Raw genomic sequence first — 21691 nt, forward strand, 5'->3', positions numbered from 1 at the left:
CTACTTTACCCATGCTGGCTGATGCCCAAACAGGGGATGAGCTGGAGATGTCACTGCCTTGGTCCTTTCACTATTGGCTGCAACTTCTCGGCGGATGTCAGGTGGTGTAATACCGGCTAAGCAGTGTAATTTCTCCAGTGGTGTAGGACACAGACACCCCGTGATGATGTGGCATGTCTCATTGAGAGCCACATCCACTGTTTTAGCGTGGTGAGATGTGTTCCACACTGGGCATGCATACTCAGCAGCAGAGTAGCATAGCGCAAGGGCAGATGTCTTCACTGTGTCTGGTTGTGATCCCCAGGTCGTGCCAGTCAGCTTTCGTATGATATTGTTTCTAGCACCCACTTTTTGCTTAATGTTCAGGCAGTGCTTCTTGTAGGTCAGAGCACGGTCCAGAGTGACTCCCAGGTATTTGGGTGTGCTGCAATGCTCCAGTGGGATTCCTTCCCAGGTAATAATCCTCAGAGCTCAGGATGCTTGTCTGTTCTTAAGGTGAAAGGCACATGTCTGTGTTTTAGATGGATTAGGGATCAGCTGGTTTTCCCTGTAATAGGCAGTAAGAGCACCTAGAGCTTCGGAGAGCTTCTGTTCAACCATCTCAAAGCTCCCTACTTGAGCGGTAATGGCACAATCATCAGCATAGATTAAACTCTCTGTCCCTATTATATTTTATATATTTTATTATATTTATATATAATATATAATAATATTATATATTATATATAATATAATATTAATATAATATTAATATATCAATTTATAATATTAATATTAATATTAATTATAATATTAATATAATAATTAATATATTAATATTATATAATATTATATACTTTATAACTCATTAGTTATTTATATATTATATAATATATATAATACATTGTATAATATATATATATATATATATATATAATATTATATAATAGTGAATTATATATATATAATACTACATATATAATATATTACATTATATATATAATATATATATGTTGTTGTTGTTCATTCGTTCAGTCGTCTCCGACTCTTCGTGACCTCATGGAGCAGCCCACGCCAGAGCTCCCTGTCAGCCGTCACCACCTCCAGCTCCTTCAAGGTCAGTCCAGTCACTTCAAGGATGCCATCCATCCATCTTGCCCTTGGTCGGCCCCTCTTCCTTTTGCCTTCCACTTTCCCCAGCATCATTGTCTTCTCCAGGCTTTGCTGTCTCCTCATGATGTGGCCAAAGGACTTCTGCTTTGTCTCTAGTCTCCTTCCCTCCAATGAGCAGCCGGGCTTTATTTCCTGGAGGATGGACTGGTTGGATCTTCTCGCAGTCCAAGGCACTCTCAGCACTTTCCTCCAGCACCACAGCTCAAAAGCATCTCTCTTCCTTCGCTCAGCCTTCCCTAAGGTCCAGCTCTCACATCCATAGGTTACTACAGGGAAGACCATGGCTTTGACTAGGCAATGGATCTTGGTTGCCAGTCTGATGTCTCTACTCTTTACTATTCTATCGAGACTGGACATTGCTCTCCTCCCAAGAAGGAAGCGTCTCCTGATTTCCTGGCCACAGTCTGCATCTGCAGTCATCTTTGCGCCTAGAAATACAAAGTCTGTCACGGCCTCCACATTTTCTCCCTCTATTTTCCAGTTGTCAGTCATTCTTGTTGCCATAATCTTGGTTTTTTTGATATTTACCTGCAGCCCGGCTTTTGCGCTTTCTTCTTTCACCTTGATTAGAAGGCTCCTCGGCTCCTCCTCGCTTTCGGCCATCAGAGTGGTGTCATCTGCATATCTGAGGTTGTTGATGTTTCTTCCAGCAATTTTCACCCCAGCTTTGCATTCCTCAAGCCCCGCACATCCTCGCATGATGTGTTCTGCATATAAGTTAAAAAGGTTGGGTGAGAGGATGCAGCCTTGCCGTACGCCTTTCCCAATCTTGAACCCGTCTCCTGTTCCGTGGTCAGTTCTGACTGTTGCCACTTGGTCCTTGTACAGATTCCTCAGGAGAGAGGGAAGGGGGCTTGGGATGCCCATCCCACCAAGAACTTGCCACAATTTATTATGATCCACACAGTCAAAGGCTTTAGAATAGTCAATGAAGCAGAAGTAGATGTTTTTCTGAAACTCCCTGCCTTTCTCCATTCTTCAGCTTCCGGATATTGGCAATCTGGTCTCTGGTTCCTCTGCCTTTTCTAAACCCAGCTTGAACATCTGGCAGCTCTCGCTCCATGTATTGCTGGAGTCTTCCTTGCAGGATCTTGAGCATTACCTTACTGGCATGAGAAATAAGGGCCACGGTACGGAAGTTGGAGCAGTCTTTCGCATTTCCCTTTTTTGGTATGGGGATATAAGTGGATTTTTTCCAGTCTGATGGCCATTCTTGTGTTTTCCATATTTGCTGGCATATGGCATGCATCACCTTGACAGCATCATCTTTTAAGATTTTAAACAGTTCAACTGGGATCCTGTCGTCTCCTGCTGCCTTGTTGTTAGCAATGCTTCTTAAGGCCCATTCCACCTCACTCCTCAGGATGTCTGGTTCTAATTCATTCACCACACTGTCAAAACTATCCTCAATATTATTATCCTTCCTATACAGATCTTCTGTATAGTCTCACCACCTTCTCTTCTCTCTTCAGCTTCTGTTAGGTCCCTGCCATCTTTGTTTCTTATCATACCAATTTTTGCCTGAAATTTACCTCCAATGTTTCTAATTTTCTGGAAGAATAATAATGAATTTTATATATATATATATATATATATATATATATATATATAATATTTTATATGTATATTTAATATATTATATTATATATTATATAATATTATATTATATTTATTTATTTGGATTGCTTTTACCCCGCCCTTCTCAACCCCCTAGGGGGGACTCAGGGCGGCTTACAAAAGGCACAATTCGATGCCTAACAATTACAGCATACAGTACACTATACAATACACAAATTTACCACATAATATCACAGTTATAACTAATTAAAATTTATACATTATATTATATTATATAATATTTTATATGTATATTTAATATATTTTATTATATTTATATATAATATATAATAATATTATATATATTATATAATATAATATTATTAATACAATATAATACTAATTAATAATATATAATATTAATATTATATTAATATATAATATTGATACTATATTAATATATAATATTAATATAATAATATTATATATTTATTATATTTATATAATATAATATTATAATAATGAATCATATATACATTACATTATATATATAATATTATAATATATTAAATATATATAATATAATATAATAATAATAATATTGAATTATATATATAATATTTTATATGTATATTTAATATATTTTATTATATTTATATATAATATATAATAATATTATATATTATATATAATATAATATTAATATATTAATAAATATTAATATAATATTAATATAATAACTACTAATATATTACATTAATAATATTATATAATATATAATATATATTATATTATATATATAAATATAATAAAATATATTAAATATACATATAATATATAATTATATATATAATTCATTGTTATTATATTAACATAATATAATATAATATATTAATATAAATATAATATTTAGGTAACGGCGCTCCATGCAGTCATGCTGGCCACATGACCTTGGAAGGTGTCTACGGACAACGCCGGCTCTTCGGCTTAGAAATGGAGATGAGCACCATCCACCAGACACAATTTATTTATTTCATTCACTTATACCCCGCCCTTCTCACCCCGGGGGGGACTCAGGGCGGCTTACAGGGGAAGGCACAATTAGATGCCCAAACACATAACAAATAATACAAAAATAACAATTCAACACTTAAGTTAAAAACATCGGTACATAGTAAAATCCTGAAACCTAAAAACAATCTCAAGTCAGGGTCCATATATCAGAGTCCACAGTCCGATCTACTCCGTTTGTCTTTGTCTATTCCCAGGTCCTTGATTTAATTGTTAGAGTGACCAAAAGCTTGGTCCCACATCCAGGTCTTTAGTTTTTTCCTAAATGCTAGGAGAGAGGTCGCCGATCTAATCTCCCCGGGGAGTGAGTTCCACAGGCGGGGGGCCGCCACTGAGAAGGCCCTGCTCCTCGTCCCCGCCAGCCTCGCTTGAGAGACTGGCGGGGTCGAGAGCAGGGCCTCCCCAGAAGATCTTAGACTTCGAGGTGGGACGTAGAGGGAGATCCGTTCGGACAAATACACTGTGCCGGAACCGTATAGGGTTTTATAGGTCAAGACCAGCACTTTAAATTCTGCTCGGAATTGGATTGGCAGCCAGTGGAGCTGACGCAACAGGGGGGTGGTGTGCTCCCTGTATGTCGCTCCGGTGAGCAACCTGGCTGCTTCTCGCTGTACAAGTTGAAGTTTCCGAGCAGTCTTTAATGGCAACCCCACATAGAGTGCGTTGCAGTAATCCAGCCGGGATGTGACAAGAGCGTGGACCACCGTGGCCAGATCCGACTTCTGGACTTAATGTCAGGAGACTACCTTTACCTTTACCTATAACATAATATAATATATATAATATAATAATAATATAATATAATATATATAATTAATATAATATAATATAACATAATATAATAATATAATATAATTAAATAAAATAAATAATATATATAATATAATATAATAATATAATATAATATAATAATTTAATATAATATGACATAATATAATATAATATATTATATATATAATAATATAATAATAATGATTCGTTATAGTAATAATCATAATAATCTATTTTACAAACCCGCCTGAAACGGAGCAAGAGAGAGCGCACGCGCGGAGGTAGTTCTCCCTCCGTTGCTGTGGCGACCGCCACTTCCTGCGTCTCCCCGTTGCCTAGGCGACGCCCGCTTCCTTCCCTTCCCAAAACCCCGCCCTCCCGGTGACGTCAGGCGAGGCTTCAAAGCGCAAAGGGGGCGGGGCGTCAGGCACAGAAGGGAGGAGGATGTCAATGATGTCACTTCCGGCGTTTCTCTCACTCTCTCAGTGAAAGCGGTGCGGCGACGGTGGCCGAGCGGGGCCAAGCCGAGGAGAAGGAGGAGGAGGTGGTGCTGCCGCCATGCTGGAGACGGCGGGCCCGGATCCGGAGCTGGACCCGGAGGATTTGGTCCACTTCTCGGTGGGGGACTTGCCCAGCCGGGGCTACGGCGTGATGGGAGAGATACGCAGGCAAGGGAAGCTCTGCGACGTCACCCTCAAGGTAAGGAAGGCCTCAGCAGGCCAGTTTGGGCCCTCCCTCCTTGTATGAGTTTGGGACTACAACTCCCACAATTCCTCACAGCCTCAGTCCCCTTCTTTTTCCCCCTCAGCCGCTTAAGCGGCTGAGGGGGAAAAGGAAGGGGCCTGAGGCTGTGAGGAATTGTGGGAGTTGTAGTCCCAAACTCATACAAACAGGTTGGGTCCCTAGGTGACTGTGGAGCCCTATTCTTGACCTGCATCTTCTCCCACAGTGAGGGCATCGGTTTCAAAGTGGAAGTCAGCCCCAGTCGGGGTTGGCTTGACATGCCTTCCTCTTGGCACGCTTCTCTTTTTCGCCCTCTTCAAATTCTACAGCACTGCTGGTCACAGCTGACCTCCAGCTGGAGCGGTCAAGGGCCAGGACTTCCCAGTTCTCAGTGTCTATGCCAGAGTTTTTAAGGTTGGCTTTGAGCCCATCTTTCAATCTCTTTTCCTGCCCACCATAATTCCGTTTTCCCTTCTCGAGTTCGGAGTAGAGCAACTGCTTTGGGAGACAGTGGTCGAGCATCCGGATAACGTGAGTTGATGGTGGAGGACGATCGCTTCAATGCTGGTGGTCTTTGCTTCTTCCAGCACGCTGACGTTTGTCCGCTTGTCTATCAAAGAGATTTGCAGGATTTTCCGGAGGCAGCGCTGATGGAATCGTTCCAGGAATTGCATGTGACGTCTGTAGACAGTCCACGTTTTGCAGGTGTATAGCAGGGTTGGGAGGACAATAGCTTTATAGACAAGCACCTTGGTATCCCTACAGGTGTCTCAGTCCTCAAACACTCTCTGCTTCATTCGGAAAAATGCTGCACTCGCAGAGCTCAGGCGGTGTTGTATTTCAGTGTCCATGTTGACTTCTGTAAACAGTCCACTTCTTGCAGGTGTATAGCAGGGTTGGGAAGACAATGGCTTTATAAACAAGCACCTTAGTATCCCATTTGTCCACCTGTCTTCCCAAGAGATTTGCAGGATTTTCCGGAGGCAGCGCTGATGGAATCGTTCCAGGAGTTGCATGTGACATCTGTAGACAGTCCACGTTTCGCAGGTGTATAGCAGGGTTGGGAGGACAGTAGCTTTATAAATAAGCACCTTGGTATCCCTACAGATGTCCCGGTCCTCAAATACTCTCTGTTTCATTCGGAAGAATGCTGCACTTGCAGAGCTCGGGTGGTGTTGTATTTCAGTGTCAATGATGACTTCTGTAGACAGTCCACGTCTCGCAGGCGTATAGCAGGGTTGGGAGGAGAAGGGCTTTATAAACAAGCACCTTGGTATCCCTACGGATGTCCTGGTCCTCAAACACTCTCTGCTTCATTCGGAAAAATGCTGCGCTCACAGAGCTCAGGTGGTGGTGTATTTCAGTGTCAATGTTGACTTTGGTGGAGAGGTGGCTGTCAAGGTAGCGGAAATGGTCCACGTTTTCTAATGTTACACCATTAAGCTGTATTTCTGGCATTGGAGAGGGAGTGGCCGGTGACTGCTGGAAGAGCACTTTGGTTTTCTCGATATTTAATGACAGGCCGAGCTTCTCGTATGCTTCTGCAAAGGTGTTTAGAGTGGCATTCTTCTGAATGCACACAGATGACGTTATCCTCAGTATACTGGAATTCTGTAACAGATGTTGTTGTGACCTTAGTTTTAGCTTTCAGTCTGCCGAGGGTAAATAGCTTGCTGATAGATGATTTCCACTCCGGTGGGGATCTTCCCATCAACAAGGTGAAGTATCAGAGCGATGAAGATGGAGAATAAAGTTGGGGCAATAACACATCCCTGTTTGACACCTGATTCCATCTTAAATGGGTCACTTTGGGAGCCATTGCTGTCCAATCCCAGGTGACAGCAGGATTGAAGAGAAACAACCAGAAAAGCTGACACGATGTGAGGATGTAAAAATCGAATTGCAAAGACTCTGGCACAAGCCAGTAAAGGTGGTCCCATTGGTGGTCAGCACACTGGGTGCAGTGCCTCAAGACCTTGGCCTGCACTTAAACACAGTCTGCACTAACAAAATTACCACCTGCCAGCTGCAGAAGGCCACCTTACTGGGATCTGATACATCACACAGTCCTAGGCACTTGGGAAGTGTCCGACGTGTGATCCAATACAACAGTCACCAGAGTGATCTTGTTTGCAGGGGACTCATCTTGTTGTGTTTCCAACTGACAAAATACCCAGTGCATAGGGATCACCAAATGCAGCATTGCCCAGGCACAAATCAAAGAACACAAAAGGCACTGCAGACACATTCAGCCAGAGAAGTCAGCCATACCAGAGCATTTGATGAACCAACCTGGACGCGGAATATTATTTGAGAACACAGACATTCTAGACACCATGTCAAACTACACAGAGATGCCCCTGAAATCCACAGGCATGTGAACAATCTCAACAGAAAGGGCATTCCATAGACATATATACTCCTCTTGCTTAAAGAATCATAGAATCAAAGAGTTGGAAGAGACCTCATGGGCCATCCAGTCCAACCCCATTCTGCCAAGAAGCAGGAATGTTGCATTCAAATCATCCCTGACAGATGGCCATCCAGCCTCTGTTTAAAAGCTTCCAAAGAAGGAGCCTCCACCACACTCCGGGGCAGAGAGTTCCACTGCTGAACGGCTCTCACAGTCAGGAAGTTCTTCCTCATGTTCAGATGGAATCTCCTCTTTTGTAGTTCGAAGCCATTGTTCCATTGCGTCCTAGTCTCCGAGGAAACAGAAAACAAGCTTGCTCCTTCCTCCCTGTGGCTTCCTCTCACATATTTATATATGACTATCATATCTCCTCTCAGCCTTCTCTTCTTCAGACTAAACATGCCGAGCTCCTTAAGCCGCTCCTCATAGGGCTTCTTCTCCAGACCCTTGATCATTTTACTATCAGATTACTATCAGATCCTTGGAAGATGCTAGCCACAGATGCAGGCAAAACATCAGGAGAATATGCTGCTAGAACACATTGGCCAGACAGCCCGGAAGCCACGCAACACACCAACTCCCATTCCCTTTGGTTATTTGCCCTGCAGACTGGGAACGATGGGAATGGTAACCCAACATTATTTATGCCTCTGAGGTTAGGGAAAGGTTAAAATGCTTTTTAAAGTCAGGCATCATATCCACAAGCCTTGGATCTATATTCAAACCCCGCTGATTGACCATAACAAACTACATCTGTATCACTGATGGCAGCTCTTGTCATGTTGTCTAATGATGAATAATACGGGAGTTGTATTCCAGCATTTGGAGGAGGGCCACATAAAAGGAAATGGAGGAATGGATGTTGCCCAAGAGCCTTGAGTTTGACACCTCTGCATCAATAATCTTCCTCTCTTCTGCTTTGACAGGCCTCATTTTGGAATATTTATTTATTTATTTCAGTTATTTCTACCCCGCCCTTCCCACCTCGGAGGGGACTCAGGGCGGCTTACAAAGGCACAATTTGATGCCGGCATCAACATAACAGTAGAATAAAAACAATATAGCAGCAATTAAACAATTAACAATCAGTTTCTACATTGCAACAATAAAACCAAAAAACCAATAAAACCAATTTCACCTAATTAACGCTCAGCATTCGGAATAATACTGTGTCCAATTCTGGGCAAAGCTGTTCAAGAAGGAGATGGACAGTGAGACAAAAGGTCTTTAGAGAAGGGCGACCAAAATGACCTAAGGACTGGAAACTATGAATAAATGAAAAAGTGCTGGCGACTTTCTCTGACTGTGCTCTAGCGAGTGTCCTAACCTACTGCATCTGTGCATGGTTTGGCAACTGCACAGTGGCAGATAGGAAAGTGCTCCAAAGGGTCACCATCTCTGCACAGAGAAATGTTGGTTGCCCTCTTTCTCCCCTCTTTGGAAGAACTTTATAGGTTCCGCAACCTTATGAAAGCTCTGAACATTCTTGGGGATCCATCTTGCCCAGCATATTCTCTTTTTGAAGTATTACCACCTAGCAAACAGTTCAGGGTGACAAAGACAAGGGTAAACAGACCGAGGGCCCTCCCACACAGCCATATAACCCAGAATATCAAGACAGAAAATCCCACAATATCTGCTTTGAACAGGGTTATGTGATTCCACACTGACATATATTCCAGTTCAAAGCAGAAAATGTGGGATTTTATTTAGCTGTGTGGAAGGAGCCTGAGAGTTGTAACTGGTGTGTGCTGAGGAAGGCATTTAATGTCGTTGTGCAATAGCACAATAACAATAAAGCTATTCTATTCTGTGAATCCCCCTGAGAAGCGCCTTGGGGAGCTGTGTCCATTTAACTTGGGAAAGATAAAGTTGAATGGGAACACAAGAGCGATGATTAAATACTCTGAGGGAATGCCATAGTGCAGTGTTTCTCAACCTGGGGGTCGGGAGCCCGGTGGGGGTGGGGTCGCCAAAGACCATGAGACAACACAGTATTTTCTGTTGGTCTTTGTGGTTCTGTTTAGGAAGTTTGGCCCAATTCTATCGTTGATGGGATTCAGAATTCTCTTTGATTGTAGGTGAACTATAAATTCCAGCAACTACAACTCCCAAATTCCCCAAACTCCACCAGTGTTCACATTTGGGCATATTGAGTATCCGTGCCAAGTTTGGTCCAGACCCATCATTCTTTGAGTTGGGTTGTTGTAGGTTTTTTCGGGCTGTATGGCCATGTTCTAGAGGCATTCTCTCCTGATGTTTCGCCTGCATCTATGGCAAGCATCCTCAGAGGTAGTGAGGTCTGTTGGAAGTAGGAAAAAGGGGTTTATATATCTGTGGAATTCTTTGAGTTCACAGTGCTCTCTGGATGGAGGCGATCTACAACTCCAAAACTCAAGGTCTTCCAGTATTTTCTGTTGGTCATGGGAGTCCTGTGTGCCAAGTTCGGTTCAATTCCATGGTTGGTGGAGTTCAGAATGCTCTTTGATTGTAGGTTAACTATAAATCCCAGCAACCACAACTCCCAAATGACAAAACCAGCCCCACCCCCATCCCCACCAGCATTCAAATTTGGACGTGTCGGGTTTTTGTACCAAATTTAGTCCAATAAATGAAAATACATCCTGCATATCATATATTTACATTACAATTCATTGGAGCAAAATTACAGTTACGAAGTAGCAATGAAAATAATGTGATGGTTGGGGGTCACCAGAACATGGGGAACTGTATTCAGGGGTCGCGACATTAGGAAGGATGAGAAACACAGCCATAGTGAGAAGGGGGGCAGCTTATTTTCAGAGACAAGGACACAGCAATGAATTGAAGATACAAGAAAAGAGATTCCACTAGAATATTAGGAAAAATGTTGTGGAAGCAAGAGTTGTTTGACAGTGGAATATGCTACTGTCTGGGAATGTGTTTGAGTCTCCTTTCTGCTTGAGTTTTGTCACCGTCTAATATCCAAACCTATTCGTTAGCTGACGATCTGAAGTGCGAATAATGGCAACATTAGACTAGCAAAAGAGGAGGTTGAGGCTATTGTTTAAGATTGTTTTTGTGGCCAAATCCTTGGAGTGAGAATGTTGTGAATCCCATCTTGCGTTTCCCTTCCCAGCGTTTTGCAACTATTCTAATATCATGGCACCTTGTTTGACCAGATTCTCCTCTTCATTCTGCCCGATGATTATAGTCCTGCAGCGATGACTTAAGTCCCAAATAATGGGAGCAACCACTTTTGCATAGCCTTACCCTTGGAGTCACCGCAAAGCCTGCAATCTCTTAGGAATGTGTCGCAGGTTATTCAAGAAGTTTTCGAGCTCCAGGTTGGGGGCAGCGGTAATTCATCGCTGTGCATGATTTATATGTTTTTGGGTGGTCTGTGGATGTTGGGTTTGGATGCCAGCCCAGCCTCATCCCTTGCACACCAACCAAAGCAGCCTGTGTGGCTCCAGCATATGGGATAACCAACTCCAGAATGATCCTGAAAATGAATACTTACCTCCTTCTCAGTGCATTGTTAGTACAAAGCAGAGTTTATTTATTTATTTATGGCATTTATATGCCGCCCTTCTCACCCCGAAGGGGACTCAGAGCGGCGTACATGTAAAAAGTAAATACAATATATTATATTATTACCATAGCACAATATTAATATTGTATATTACATTGTACTATAACATTATACTGTAATATTATTAGTAATACTACATTTAATATAAAATATGTAATTATACTATCATATTAGTAGTAGTATTATATTATATTACATTATAATATTATGAATATTATATGTACCTAAAATATATTATATTATATTACAGCAATACAATTATATTATATTATATTATATTATATTATATTATATTACAGCAATACAATTAACCGCTGTGAGTCGCCTAAGGGCTGAGAACAGTGGTATACAAATAAAGTAAATAAAGTAAATAAATAAATATTTCTCATTTAAAGCAGTATAAAAGCCTAGGAACGAAAGTACAGCTAGCACACATTGTTAAAAGACCCTTCTTTGCAAGCCATTAATCGCCATGTGCCTGTTTTAGGTTTTTACAAAATCCTTATCTGCATCCATCAGAACAAGACCATCATTTTTCTTTAGGTATCTATGCTGTCATTGTGTGACTTGGGTCAAGATGTTGAGAGCATCACAAAATTTAGCTGCATCTGGCTTGTCTCACTTGTTTCAGTGGATCGGCTGCATGACAGAGTGAAAGGGATTGTATTGTTGGTTGCACCAAAAATCCCTGTAATTTTTACCTTGGTTTCTGTAAATCTTTGTTTCTCAAACTCTGCTCCTCCAGCTGTTTTGGACTTCAGCCTCCACAATTCCAAACAGATGGTAAGCTGGCTGGGATTTCTGGGAACTGAAGTCCAAAAGACCTGGAGGAGCAGAGTTTGAGAAACACTTCTTTAAATGTATACCTCATTAACTCTGGACCGTGCTCTGACTTACAAGAAGCACTGCTTGACTATTAAGCAAAATGGGGGTGAGAAATAATAGCCTACAAAAGCTGACTGGCACAACCTGGGGATCATAACCAGACACAGTGAAGGCATCTGCCCTTGCGCTTTGCTTTTATTTATTTACTCCATTTATATACCACTTTTCTCAGCCCTCTAGCGACTCGAAGTGTTTTACAGTAGCAAAAATTCAATGCTTAAACATCACAAAACAATTAAAACAATTAAAATCATGGCATCAATATACAATCATTACAAAGTCAATACAGCATAACTCATGCGTCTCTTAGTTAAAATCAAGATCCTTTTCGAACGCCTGCTCGAACAACCAGGTCTTAACCTTCCTATGAAATGCTAGCAAAGAAGGGACCAATCTAATGTCTCTGGGAAGGGCGTTCCATAGCTGAGGGGCCACAACTGAGACGGCCCTGTCTCTCATCCCCGCCAAATTTATTTGTGACGCAGGCGGGATCGAGAGCAGGGCCTCCCCAGACGATCTTAACGTCCTAGCTGGATATGCATCTCTTGCTAAATATGCGTGCCCTGGGTGCAACACATACTACACTAAAATAGTGGATGTAGCTCTTATTGAGACATGCCGCATTATCACAGGATGCCTACACCCTACATCACTAAAGAAACTATACTCTTTAGCCAGTATTGCACCACCTGACATCTGCCAGGAAGTAGCACCCAGTAATGAAAGGACCAAGGCAATGACATCTCTGGCCCATCCTCTGTTTGGGTATCAGCCAGCACGCCAACACCTCTAATCAAGAAATAGTATTCTAAGATCTACAGAGATACTCGCAGGAAAACCTCAGCAAGTGAGAGTCCAAAAGTGGCAGGCTAAAACCTCAAACCTCAGTCCATGGCTGATACCGAATGAGAGACTCCCTCCTGGGCACACAGAAGATGGGGCGACTTGGAAGGCGCCGAACATGGTGCACTCTGGCATCACCAGGTGCAGAGCCAACCTTAAGAAATGGGGCCACAAACTGGAGTCCACAACATGTGAGAGTGGAGAAGAGCAAACCACAGACTACCTATTACAATGCAGCCTGAGCCCTGCCACATGCACAAGGGAGGACCTTCTTGCGTCAACACCCAAGGCACTCCAAGTGGCCAGATACTGGTCAAAGGACATTTAATCAACTACCAAGCTTGCAAACTTTGTGTTTTGTCTGTTTGTTTGTTTGACTTGTTTAAAATGTAATACAAATGTCTGGTTGCTCCTGACACAATAAATAAATAAATAAATAACCGAAGGAAAGACTCCCTCCTGGGCACACAGAAGATGGGGCGACTTGGAAGGCGCCAAACAGATTGCACTCTGGCATCACCAGGTGCAGAGCCAACCTTAAGAAATGGGGCCACAACCTGGAGTCCACGACATGCGAGAGTGGAGAAGAGCAAACTGCAGACCACCTATTATAATGCAGCCTGAGTCCTGCCACATGCACAATGGAGGACCTTCTCACAGCCACACCAGAGGTATTCCAAGTGGCCAGCTACTGGTCAAAGGACATTTGATAGAATGCCAAGTTTTTAAACTTTGTTTGTGTCTTTAAATACATTGCAATGGATCAAAAGCATGCAAATTTATTTATTTATTTATTTACAACATTTTTGCCCTGCCATTCTCAACCCAGAAAAGGGGGGGGGGGGCTCAGAATGGCTAACAAAGGCAGCAATTCAATAACATAGTATAAAGCCATAAATACATACAGAGTTAAAACAATAGCGAGTAAATCAAAAGGTACTGCTCCGGTGGGAAGGTAATGGCGCTCCAGGCAGTCATACCGGCCACATGACCTTGGAGGTGTCTAAGGCAGTGATGGGCAACCTTTTGAGCTTGGTGCGTCAAAATTCGCCAAAAAAAACCTGAACATAACTCAGGTGGGGCGTCACTTTGAGAAAAACCCTTAATTTTGTTATATTTATAGTTTAAATAACAAAAACGTATAATTGTAATATATAACTATATTTAATAAACCAAAAACTAATTATTTAACTTACCTGCTTAGTGCAAATTAAGATGGCTCCCACTATTTCTAATGGCGGGAAATGGCACCCATAGCACAGGCCCTCACCTCTCCCAGCCCTCCCGTCCCCCACTTATTTCAGTAATTATGGTCAATTAGAAATCCTTGACACCCCAGAACAGTAGATTGGATGATGGTTGCTGTAGTTATGTGGTTGCTGGCAATGGCAATCACTGGGCCCCCAGAGATGTGTCCCCCACAGCATTCCTCTGCTCCCTACTCCGCTGGCTGGAAGTGAGTTCAAAGATCCCATAACAGCCTAACCGGAAGTCCCAGAACTAGATGCTCTGTGCCGGAGTTCTGTTATTTTGGTCTACAGACCTCTGGCACAGAGTGTCTACACTACACTACAGCAAATGTTTCACCCTCGGCTACTGCACCTAGCTGTGTGGGAGCCGAGGATGAAATGGTTCTGGCCCAAGTTACCTATCCGAACGTATCTCTGCCTATCAGCCCGCCAGGACCCTAAGATCTTCTGGGGAGGCCCTGCTCTCTATCCCGCCTGCTTCACAGGTGCGGCTGGCGGGGACGAGAGACAGGGCCTTTTCTGTGGTGGCCCCCCCGGCTGTGGAACACCCTTCCTATGGAGGTATTTATTATTTATTTATTTGCTTTATTTCTATACCGCATTTTTCAGCCTAAATCGGCGACTCAGCCCCCTCGCTAATGGTGTTCCGAAGAAGATTAAAAACTTGGATGTTTGAACGGGCATTCGGTTAAACAGTGCAATGAATGTGATGATTACAGGAATGGAAATTTGGACGACGGATTGGATCACGACTCTAGTTATGAGATGCATTGTGTTGTCTATTGTTGTGTCAATATTGTATATTATGCTTTTATGGTTTAAAATTGTATATTGTTGATTGATTCTTATCCTTGTTGTAAACCGCGTTGAGTCGCCTGTTGGGCTGAGAAACTGCGGTATACAAGTAAAGTACATAAAATAAATAAATAAATAAACATCCTTCTTGGCATGAGCCCCCATGCTTCCCTGTCTGCGGCTACATGTGGCCGTGTGTCATCAAAAATGGCTACGCGTGCCAGTGCTGACACGCGTGTCATAGGCTTGCCATCATGGGTCTAAGGACAACACCGGCTCTTCGGCTTAGAAATGGAGATGAGCACCAACCGCCAGAGTCGGACACGACTGGACTTAATGTCAGGGAAAAGCTTTATCAACAACTAGCCTCAGTTTGCTTCTGACGTGATAAATAAATAAATTAACTTTGCTGCTAGAAAGAATACAGGATTTTAAAATGTGTCTGTTCTATTAAAATTCAAATCAATTTGAAGCCAGTGCTACTCAAAAGTGCAAGTCCTTGGATCAGGGCCTGTTCACCAGCCATTGCTGCTGGTGAGTCACACTTCAATAGATTGCCTCTAACGTGTATTGGCACTTGGAGAGAGGGCTTGTGGGACATGCTGCTAGCTATCCTTGGGTGTACTTTAAATTACGACGATGCTCCGTGTTTGTCGGCCTTAGGCTGCAATTTGCTTTGGTCCATCCTTGTGTTCTTTATGGCATGCTTCCCCAGTTATTGATAACAATCTTCCATCTCATCCTCTTTTGGGAAAGCATTGCAGGACTTGCATTGGATAGAGGTGGCTTTGTCTTTCATGGTTATTAAGCAGGCCTTTAAGGAAACCATGTACAGTACATGACATTCTCTTCCTCTGTCATCATTTCTCGGTGATGGATATTGGGATCTTTGCTGACTATGCACAGAATGGAGGATTTTTCCTTGAGGGAGCGAACCTTCATCTGTCCTCTGGGGCATAATGTCCTTTCCCCGACTTACTTGCTGTGACAGCAAACTGGATTAACTCTTGAATGGGTCTTTCAGGAACATACTGAAACCTGAAGAAGCAGCGGAAGGCCTTTCCGGCAATGCAGGATTCCTGGAAACTCGTCTTTGTGACCTTCAGGAAATTGCAGATTATGAAATCCCCAGAGAGCTCGAGTCCATACTGCTAGGACATCAAAAAGACAAGGAAGAGCTGGCATAATTAAGATCAGGTGCTAGAATAAATGCTTCACCAGGCAGCATACATCAAGCAAAATATTCAGGAAGGTTGGCGGAATTGCAAATGGCAGATTATTATTGAAGCGGCTCTACAGATGGGGCTGGTGCATTTGGATCAGTGATTAGTCATGTCATTTACCCACAAGATTAGAAAAGGAACCGTACAAATTTCCATCAAAGCTGTGTAAATTGTGGGCTGGTTTGCTTACTATGACTTCTGAACTCTCTCTTTCCTTATGCAAGACAGAGATGCAGGCTTAGTTTTGGAACCTAAGGACTCTCGTTCCAATATTGAATGCCTGCAACCCTCTTCAGTTTGGTTTATGATGATCAAATTTACAAAACGACAGCTTCCATATTTTAATCCATAAAGCCTCTAGAATACCATTTCTCAACCTGGGGGTCGGGACTCCTGGGGGGGTCGTGAGGGGTGTGTCAGAGGGGTCACCAAAGACCATAAGAAAACACAGTATTCTCTGTTGGTCATGAAGGTTCTGTGTAGGAAGTTTGACTCAATTCCATCATTGGTGGCGCTCAGAATGCTCATTCATTTTAGGTGAACTATAAATCCCAGCAACTACAACTTCCAAATGTCAAGGTCTATTTTCCTCAAACTCCACTGGTGTTCACATTTAGGCATATTGAGTATTCATGCCAAGTTTGGTCCAGATCCATCATTGTTAGAGTCTACAGTGCGCTCTGGATGGATGTGAACTACAACTCCAAAACTTAAGGTCAATGCCCACCAAATCCTTTCAGTATTTTCTATTGATTATGGGAGTTCTGTGTGCCACGTTTGTTAGAGATGGGCCAAAACTAACAAAATGAAGTTCAACAGTGACAAATGCAAGATACTCCACTTTGGCAGAAAAAATGAAATGCAAAGATACAGAATGGGGGACGCCTGGCTCGAGAGCAGTACGTGTGGAAAAGATCTTGGAGTCCTCGTGGACAACAAGTTAAACATGAGCCAACAATGTGATGTGGCAGCAAAAAAAGCCAATGGGATTTTGGCCTGCATCAATAGGAGCATAGTGTCTAGATCTAAGGAAGTAATGCTACCCCTCTATTCTGCTTTGGTTAGACCACATCAGGAATACTGTGTCCAATTCTGGGCACCACAATTCAAGAGAGATATTGACAAGCTGGAATGTGTCCAGAGGAGGGCGACTAAAATGATCAAGGGTCTGGAGAACAAGCCCTATGAGGAGCGGCTTAGGGAACTGGGCATGTTTAGCCTGAAGAAGAGAAGGCTGAGAGGAGATATGATAGCCATGTATAAATATGTGAGAGGAAGCCACAGGGAGGAGGGAGCAAGCTTGTTTTCTGCTTCCTTGGAGACTAGGACGCGGAACAATGGCTTCAAACTACAAGAGAGGAGATTCCATCTGAACATTAGGAAGAACTTCCTGACTGTGAGAGCCGTTCAGCAGTGGAACTCTCTGCCCCGGAGTGTGGTAGAGGCTCCTTCTTTGGAAGCTTTTAAGCAGAGGCTGGATGGCCATTTGTCAGGGGTGATTTGAATGCAATATTCCTGCTTCTTGGCAGGGGGTTGGACTGGATGGCCCATGAGGTCTCTTCCAACTCTTTGATTCTATGATTCTATGATTCTATGAATTCTGTCATTAGTTGAGTTCAGAATGCTCTTTGATTGTAGGTGAACTACAAATCCCAGCAACTACAACTTCCAAATGTCAAGATCTACTTTCCCCAAACCCTACTGGTGTTCACATTTGGGCATATTGAGTACCCATGCCAGGTTTGGTCCAGATCCATCATTGTTAGAGTGTACAGTGTGCTCTGGATGGATGTGAACTACAACTCCAAAACTCAATGTCAATGCCCACCAACACCTTTCAGTGTTTTCTATTGGTCATAGGAGTTCTGTGTGCCAAGATTGGTTCAGTTCCATTGTTGGTGGAGTTCAGAATGTTCTTTGATTGTAGATGAGCTAAAAATCCCAACAATTACAACTCCCAAATGACAAAATCATGCATTGCCAGAAATGCAGCCTAATGGTGTAACATTAGAAAATGTGGACCATTTCCGCTCCCTTGGCAGCCACCTCTCCACAGAAGTCAACATTGACACTGAAATGCAACACCGCCTGAGTTCTGTAGTGCAGCATTCTTCCGAATGAAGCAGAGTGTTTGAGGATCAGGACATTCATAAGGTGCTTGCTTATACAGCTGTTGTCCTCCCAATCCTACTATATGCCTGCGAAACATGTACTGTCTACAGACGTCACACTCAACTCCTGGAACGATTTCACCAGCATTGCCTCTGAAAAATCCTGCAAATTTCTTGGGAAGACAGGCAGAGAAATGCCAGTGTGTTGGAAGAAGCAAAGACTACCAGCATTGAAGCCGTGCTCCTCTGCTCCTACGCCATGAACTCTGCTAGACTGAAGTCCATTTTGTCCTCATGCCCAAAGATCACCGTCTCCCAAAGCAGTTACTTTGGGAGGACGGAACTCAAGGACGGAAAACAATATTGGTGTATAGGAAAAAAGATTGAAAGATGGGCTCAAAGGTAACTATAAAAACTGTGGAATAGACGCTGAGAACTGGGAAGCCCTGGCCCTTGAGCACACTTACTGGAGGTCAGCTGTGACCAGCAGTGCTGTGGAGTTTGAAGAGGAACAAATGGGGAGTGAAAGGGAGAAACGTGTCAAGAGGAAGAAGGTGCCTCAAGCCAACCCTGACCAGGACCACCTTCTGTTTGGAAACCGATGTCTTCCATCTGGAAATCAATGTTTTCACTGTGGAAGAAAGAACTTGCGAATCAAGAATAGGTCTCCACAGTCACCTACGGACCCGCCATCAAGACTGTTCACCTGGAAAGCAATTAGATTTGGACACAAGGGATTGCAGATGATGGTAGTGGTATATAATGGGACTTGAGCAAGGAGAGATTTGGGTGTCCACAGGGAGGCCTGGAACCAAACCCCAGCAGATAAATGAGATAGTACATGATAGCTTTTGACTTTCTTTTCTGACTCCAGGCTGATTCATATCCTTGTCCCAGTACATTTGGTGCCTCCAGGCCTCTCTTGCAGGACAAATTCATAACTCAGATGCAGATCTCTGAGGGCCCTTTTGGGGATTAAGGCCACAAAGGCTTCCTTGTCTCCGGAGCCTATTTTGAGCTGCAGGTCTGGCATCTTCCAGAGCACCTAAAGTGTGGCTCCTCCAAAGGCATCCCTAGGCAAAGGTCTTATTAGCATGCAGCTCTGCAGAGAACAGTCTCTTGTTACAGAGAGCAATAATTAAAAGCAAGGTACATCCTGTTTTCGGAGGTGGTGCTTGCGTCTTCTCTCTGACTTGCTGCCTTCTCTCGAAATGACCTTACAAAAACCATCTTAAAAGCAAAACATGAGCTAGGATGCAAAGCAGGATTAGCACATCAACCCAGTGTGGGATCTGGAGCTGTGTATATTTTTCAAATTAGCATGAAATACCTAACCTCATTCATTACAAATCTCTCATTTGTAAGGAAATGAATCTTTTTACTCTTTTACCTGGCTGTGTTTACCTGGCTGTGTTCTGTTAAGAAAGACTATATTGGGTGTCTCAAAAGTCTCCATGCATAGAAAGCATTTACAAACTCTTAATATAACTTACAATTCCAAGCAGCTGTTAGGAATTGTGGGAGTTGAAGTCCAAAGCACCTGGAGGGCCAGAGTTTTCCCATACCTGTACTAAAGGCTGTAAGCAGATACCTAGATGGCTCTGTTTCTACAGTTCTTTTAAGCTGAGATGCCAGAGATGGAGCCAGAAACTTTCTCCACGCAAACCTGTGTTTTCCCTCGGCGCTTGCTGCCTTGCCAGAGATCCCAGTCTGAATCCCACTTCTAGATTTCCCTTTCCCTCCTTGGTACCAATCAACTAATATAATGTAACTAGCTGTACCCGCCACACATTGCTGTGGCCAACTTTCCCTCCCTCTTTCTCTCCTTTTTTCCTATCTTTCCTTCCCTCCCTCTTTCATTCCTTCCCTCTTTTTCTTTTTCTTTCCCTTCTTCTTTCTTCCTTCTCTACATGTTTCTTTTCTCACCTCTTTTGACTCTTTGGTTCCACCCTTCCTTGCCTCTTTCCTTCCTTCCCTCCCTCTTTCTCTCTTTCGTTCCTTCTCTCCTTCCTCCCCTCTTTCACTTTTTTATTTCATTCTCTCCCTCTTCTCCTTCCTTCCTTCTCTACTCTTCTTTCTTTCCTTCTTTATCTCCTTCCCTCCTTCTTTCCCTCCTTCTCTCCTTCCTTCCTTCTCTACCCTTTTCTTTCCTTTCTTCTCTCCTTCCCTCTTTCTCTCCCTCCTTCTCTTCCTCCTTCTCTCCTTCCTTCCTTCTTTACCCTTTTTTTCTTCCTTCTCTCCTTCTCTCCTTCTTTCCCTTCTTCTCTCACACTTTCTATCCTTCCTTCTCTCCTTCCTTCTTTACCTTTCTTTCTTTCCTTCTTTCTCTCCTGCCCTCCTTTCCCTTCTTCTCTCCCTCCTTCTCTCCTTCCTTTCGTGGGGGGCGCAGGCGGGGGAAGAAGAAGGAGGGGGCCAGTGGAGTTGTCGCAATGGGGGTTGTATGCTCCCTGCACTCCGCTCCTGTTAAAATCATGGCTGCCGAGCGTTGGACTAGTTGGAGCTTCCGAGCTGTCTTCAAAGGCAACCCCACGTAGAGAGCGTTGCATTAGTTTAAACGGGATGTAACCAGAGCGTGGACTACTTCTTCTTCTGTTTCTTTTCCAGGTCGGAGACCACAAGTTTAGTGCCCACCGAATCGTCTTGGCGGCTTCGATCCCATATTTCCACGCCATGTTCACGAACGACATGATGGAATGCAAGCAAGACGAGATTGTCATGCAAGGCATGGACCCAAGGTACAGACCCAGAGGTTGTGGCGCAGCCTTTCTCAGCCTTTCAGACCAAGCAGTTGCCCAGTCCATGTGGACGAATGAATTAGGGTGGATATACACAGGAGAATTAACGCATTGTCGAAGGCTTTCATGGCCAGAATCACTGGGTTGCTGTGAGTTTTCCGGGCTGTATGGCCATGTTCCAGTAGCATTCTCTCCTGATGTTTATTACAATTTTTTCTGTATTAAAGTCTTTTCCTTCAATTTTTGTGGTCCAAAATTAGAAGCTTTATGTCATTATTGAAAGATTGTGATTATTTATTTACAGTATTTATAATCCGCCCTTCTCACCCAAAGGGGATTCAGAGCGGATCACAATGCACATATATATGGCAAACATTGAATGCCATAGACACAATTTTTTATTTATTTCGTACATTTCTACCCCGCTCTTCTCCCCATAAGGGGACTCAGGGCAGCCTCACATAAGCATCAAATGATGCTAACAGCATACACACCATAAAATTACAATTAAAACAGTAAAATCATTTTTAAAACATTATACAAAATCATCAATACATTCATTTAAGAATACATTAACGTGCCCCTAAA

At 43.0% G+C, this 21691-nt stretch overlaps 1 protein-coding gene across 2 annotated transcripts in view; it reads left to right on the forward strand.

Annotated features, from left to right (window-relative positions):
• Positions 1 to 4994: 4994 nt before the first annotated feature.
• The window catches only part of KLHL18 (kelch like family member 18), a 35421-nt gene continuing 18724 nt past the window's right edge, over positions 4995 to 21691 (forward strand). For both annotated transcript variants that reach the window (XM_060782711.2, XM_060782712.2), the window contains exons 1-2: positions 4995 to 5250; positions 20973 to 21103. In XM_060782711.2, the coding sequence (XP_060638694.1) occupies positions 5110 to 5250; positions 20973 to 21103 (272 nt within the window). In that variant the 5' untranslated portion in view covers positions 4995 to 5109. The remainder of the gene's footprint in view (positions 5251 to 20972; positions 21104 to 21691) is intronic.

This window comes from Anolis sagrei, chromosome 6 (genome assembly GCF_037176765.1).
Source record: "Anolis sagrei isolate rAnoSag1 chromosome 6, rAnoSag1.mat, whole genome shotgun sequence".
Lineage (NCBI taxonomy): Eukaryota > Metazoa > Chordata > Lepidosauria > Squamata > Dactyloidae > Anolis > Anolis sagrei.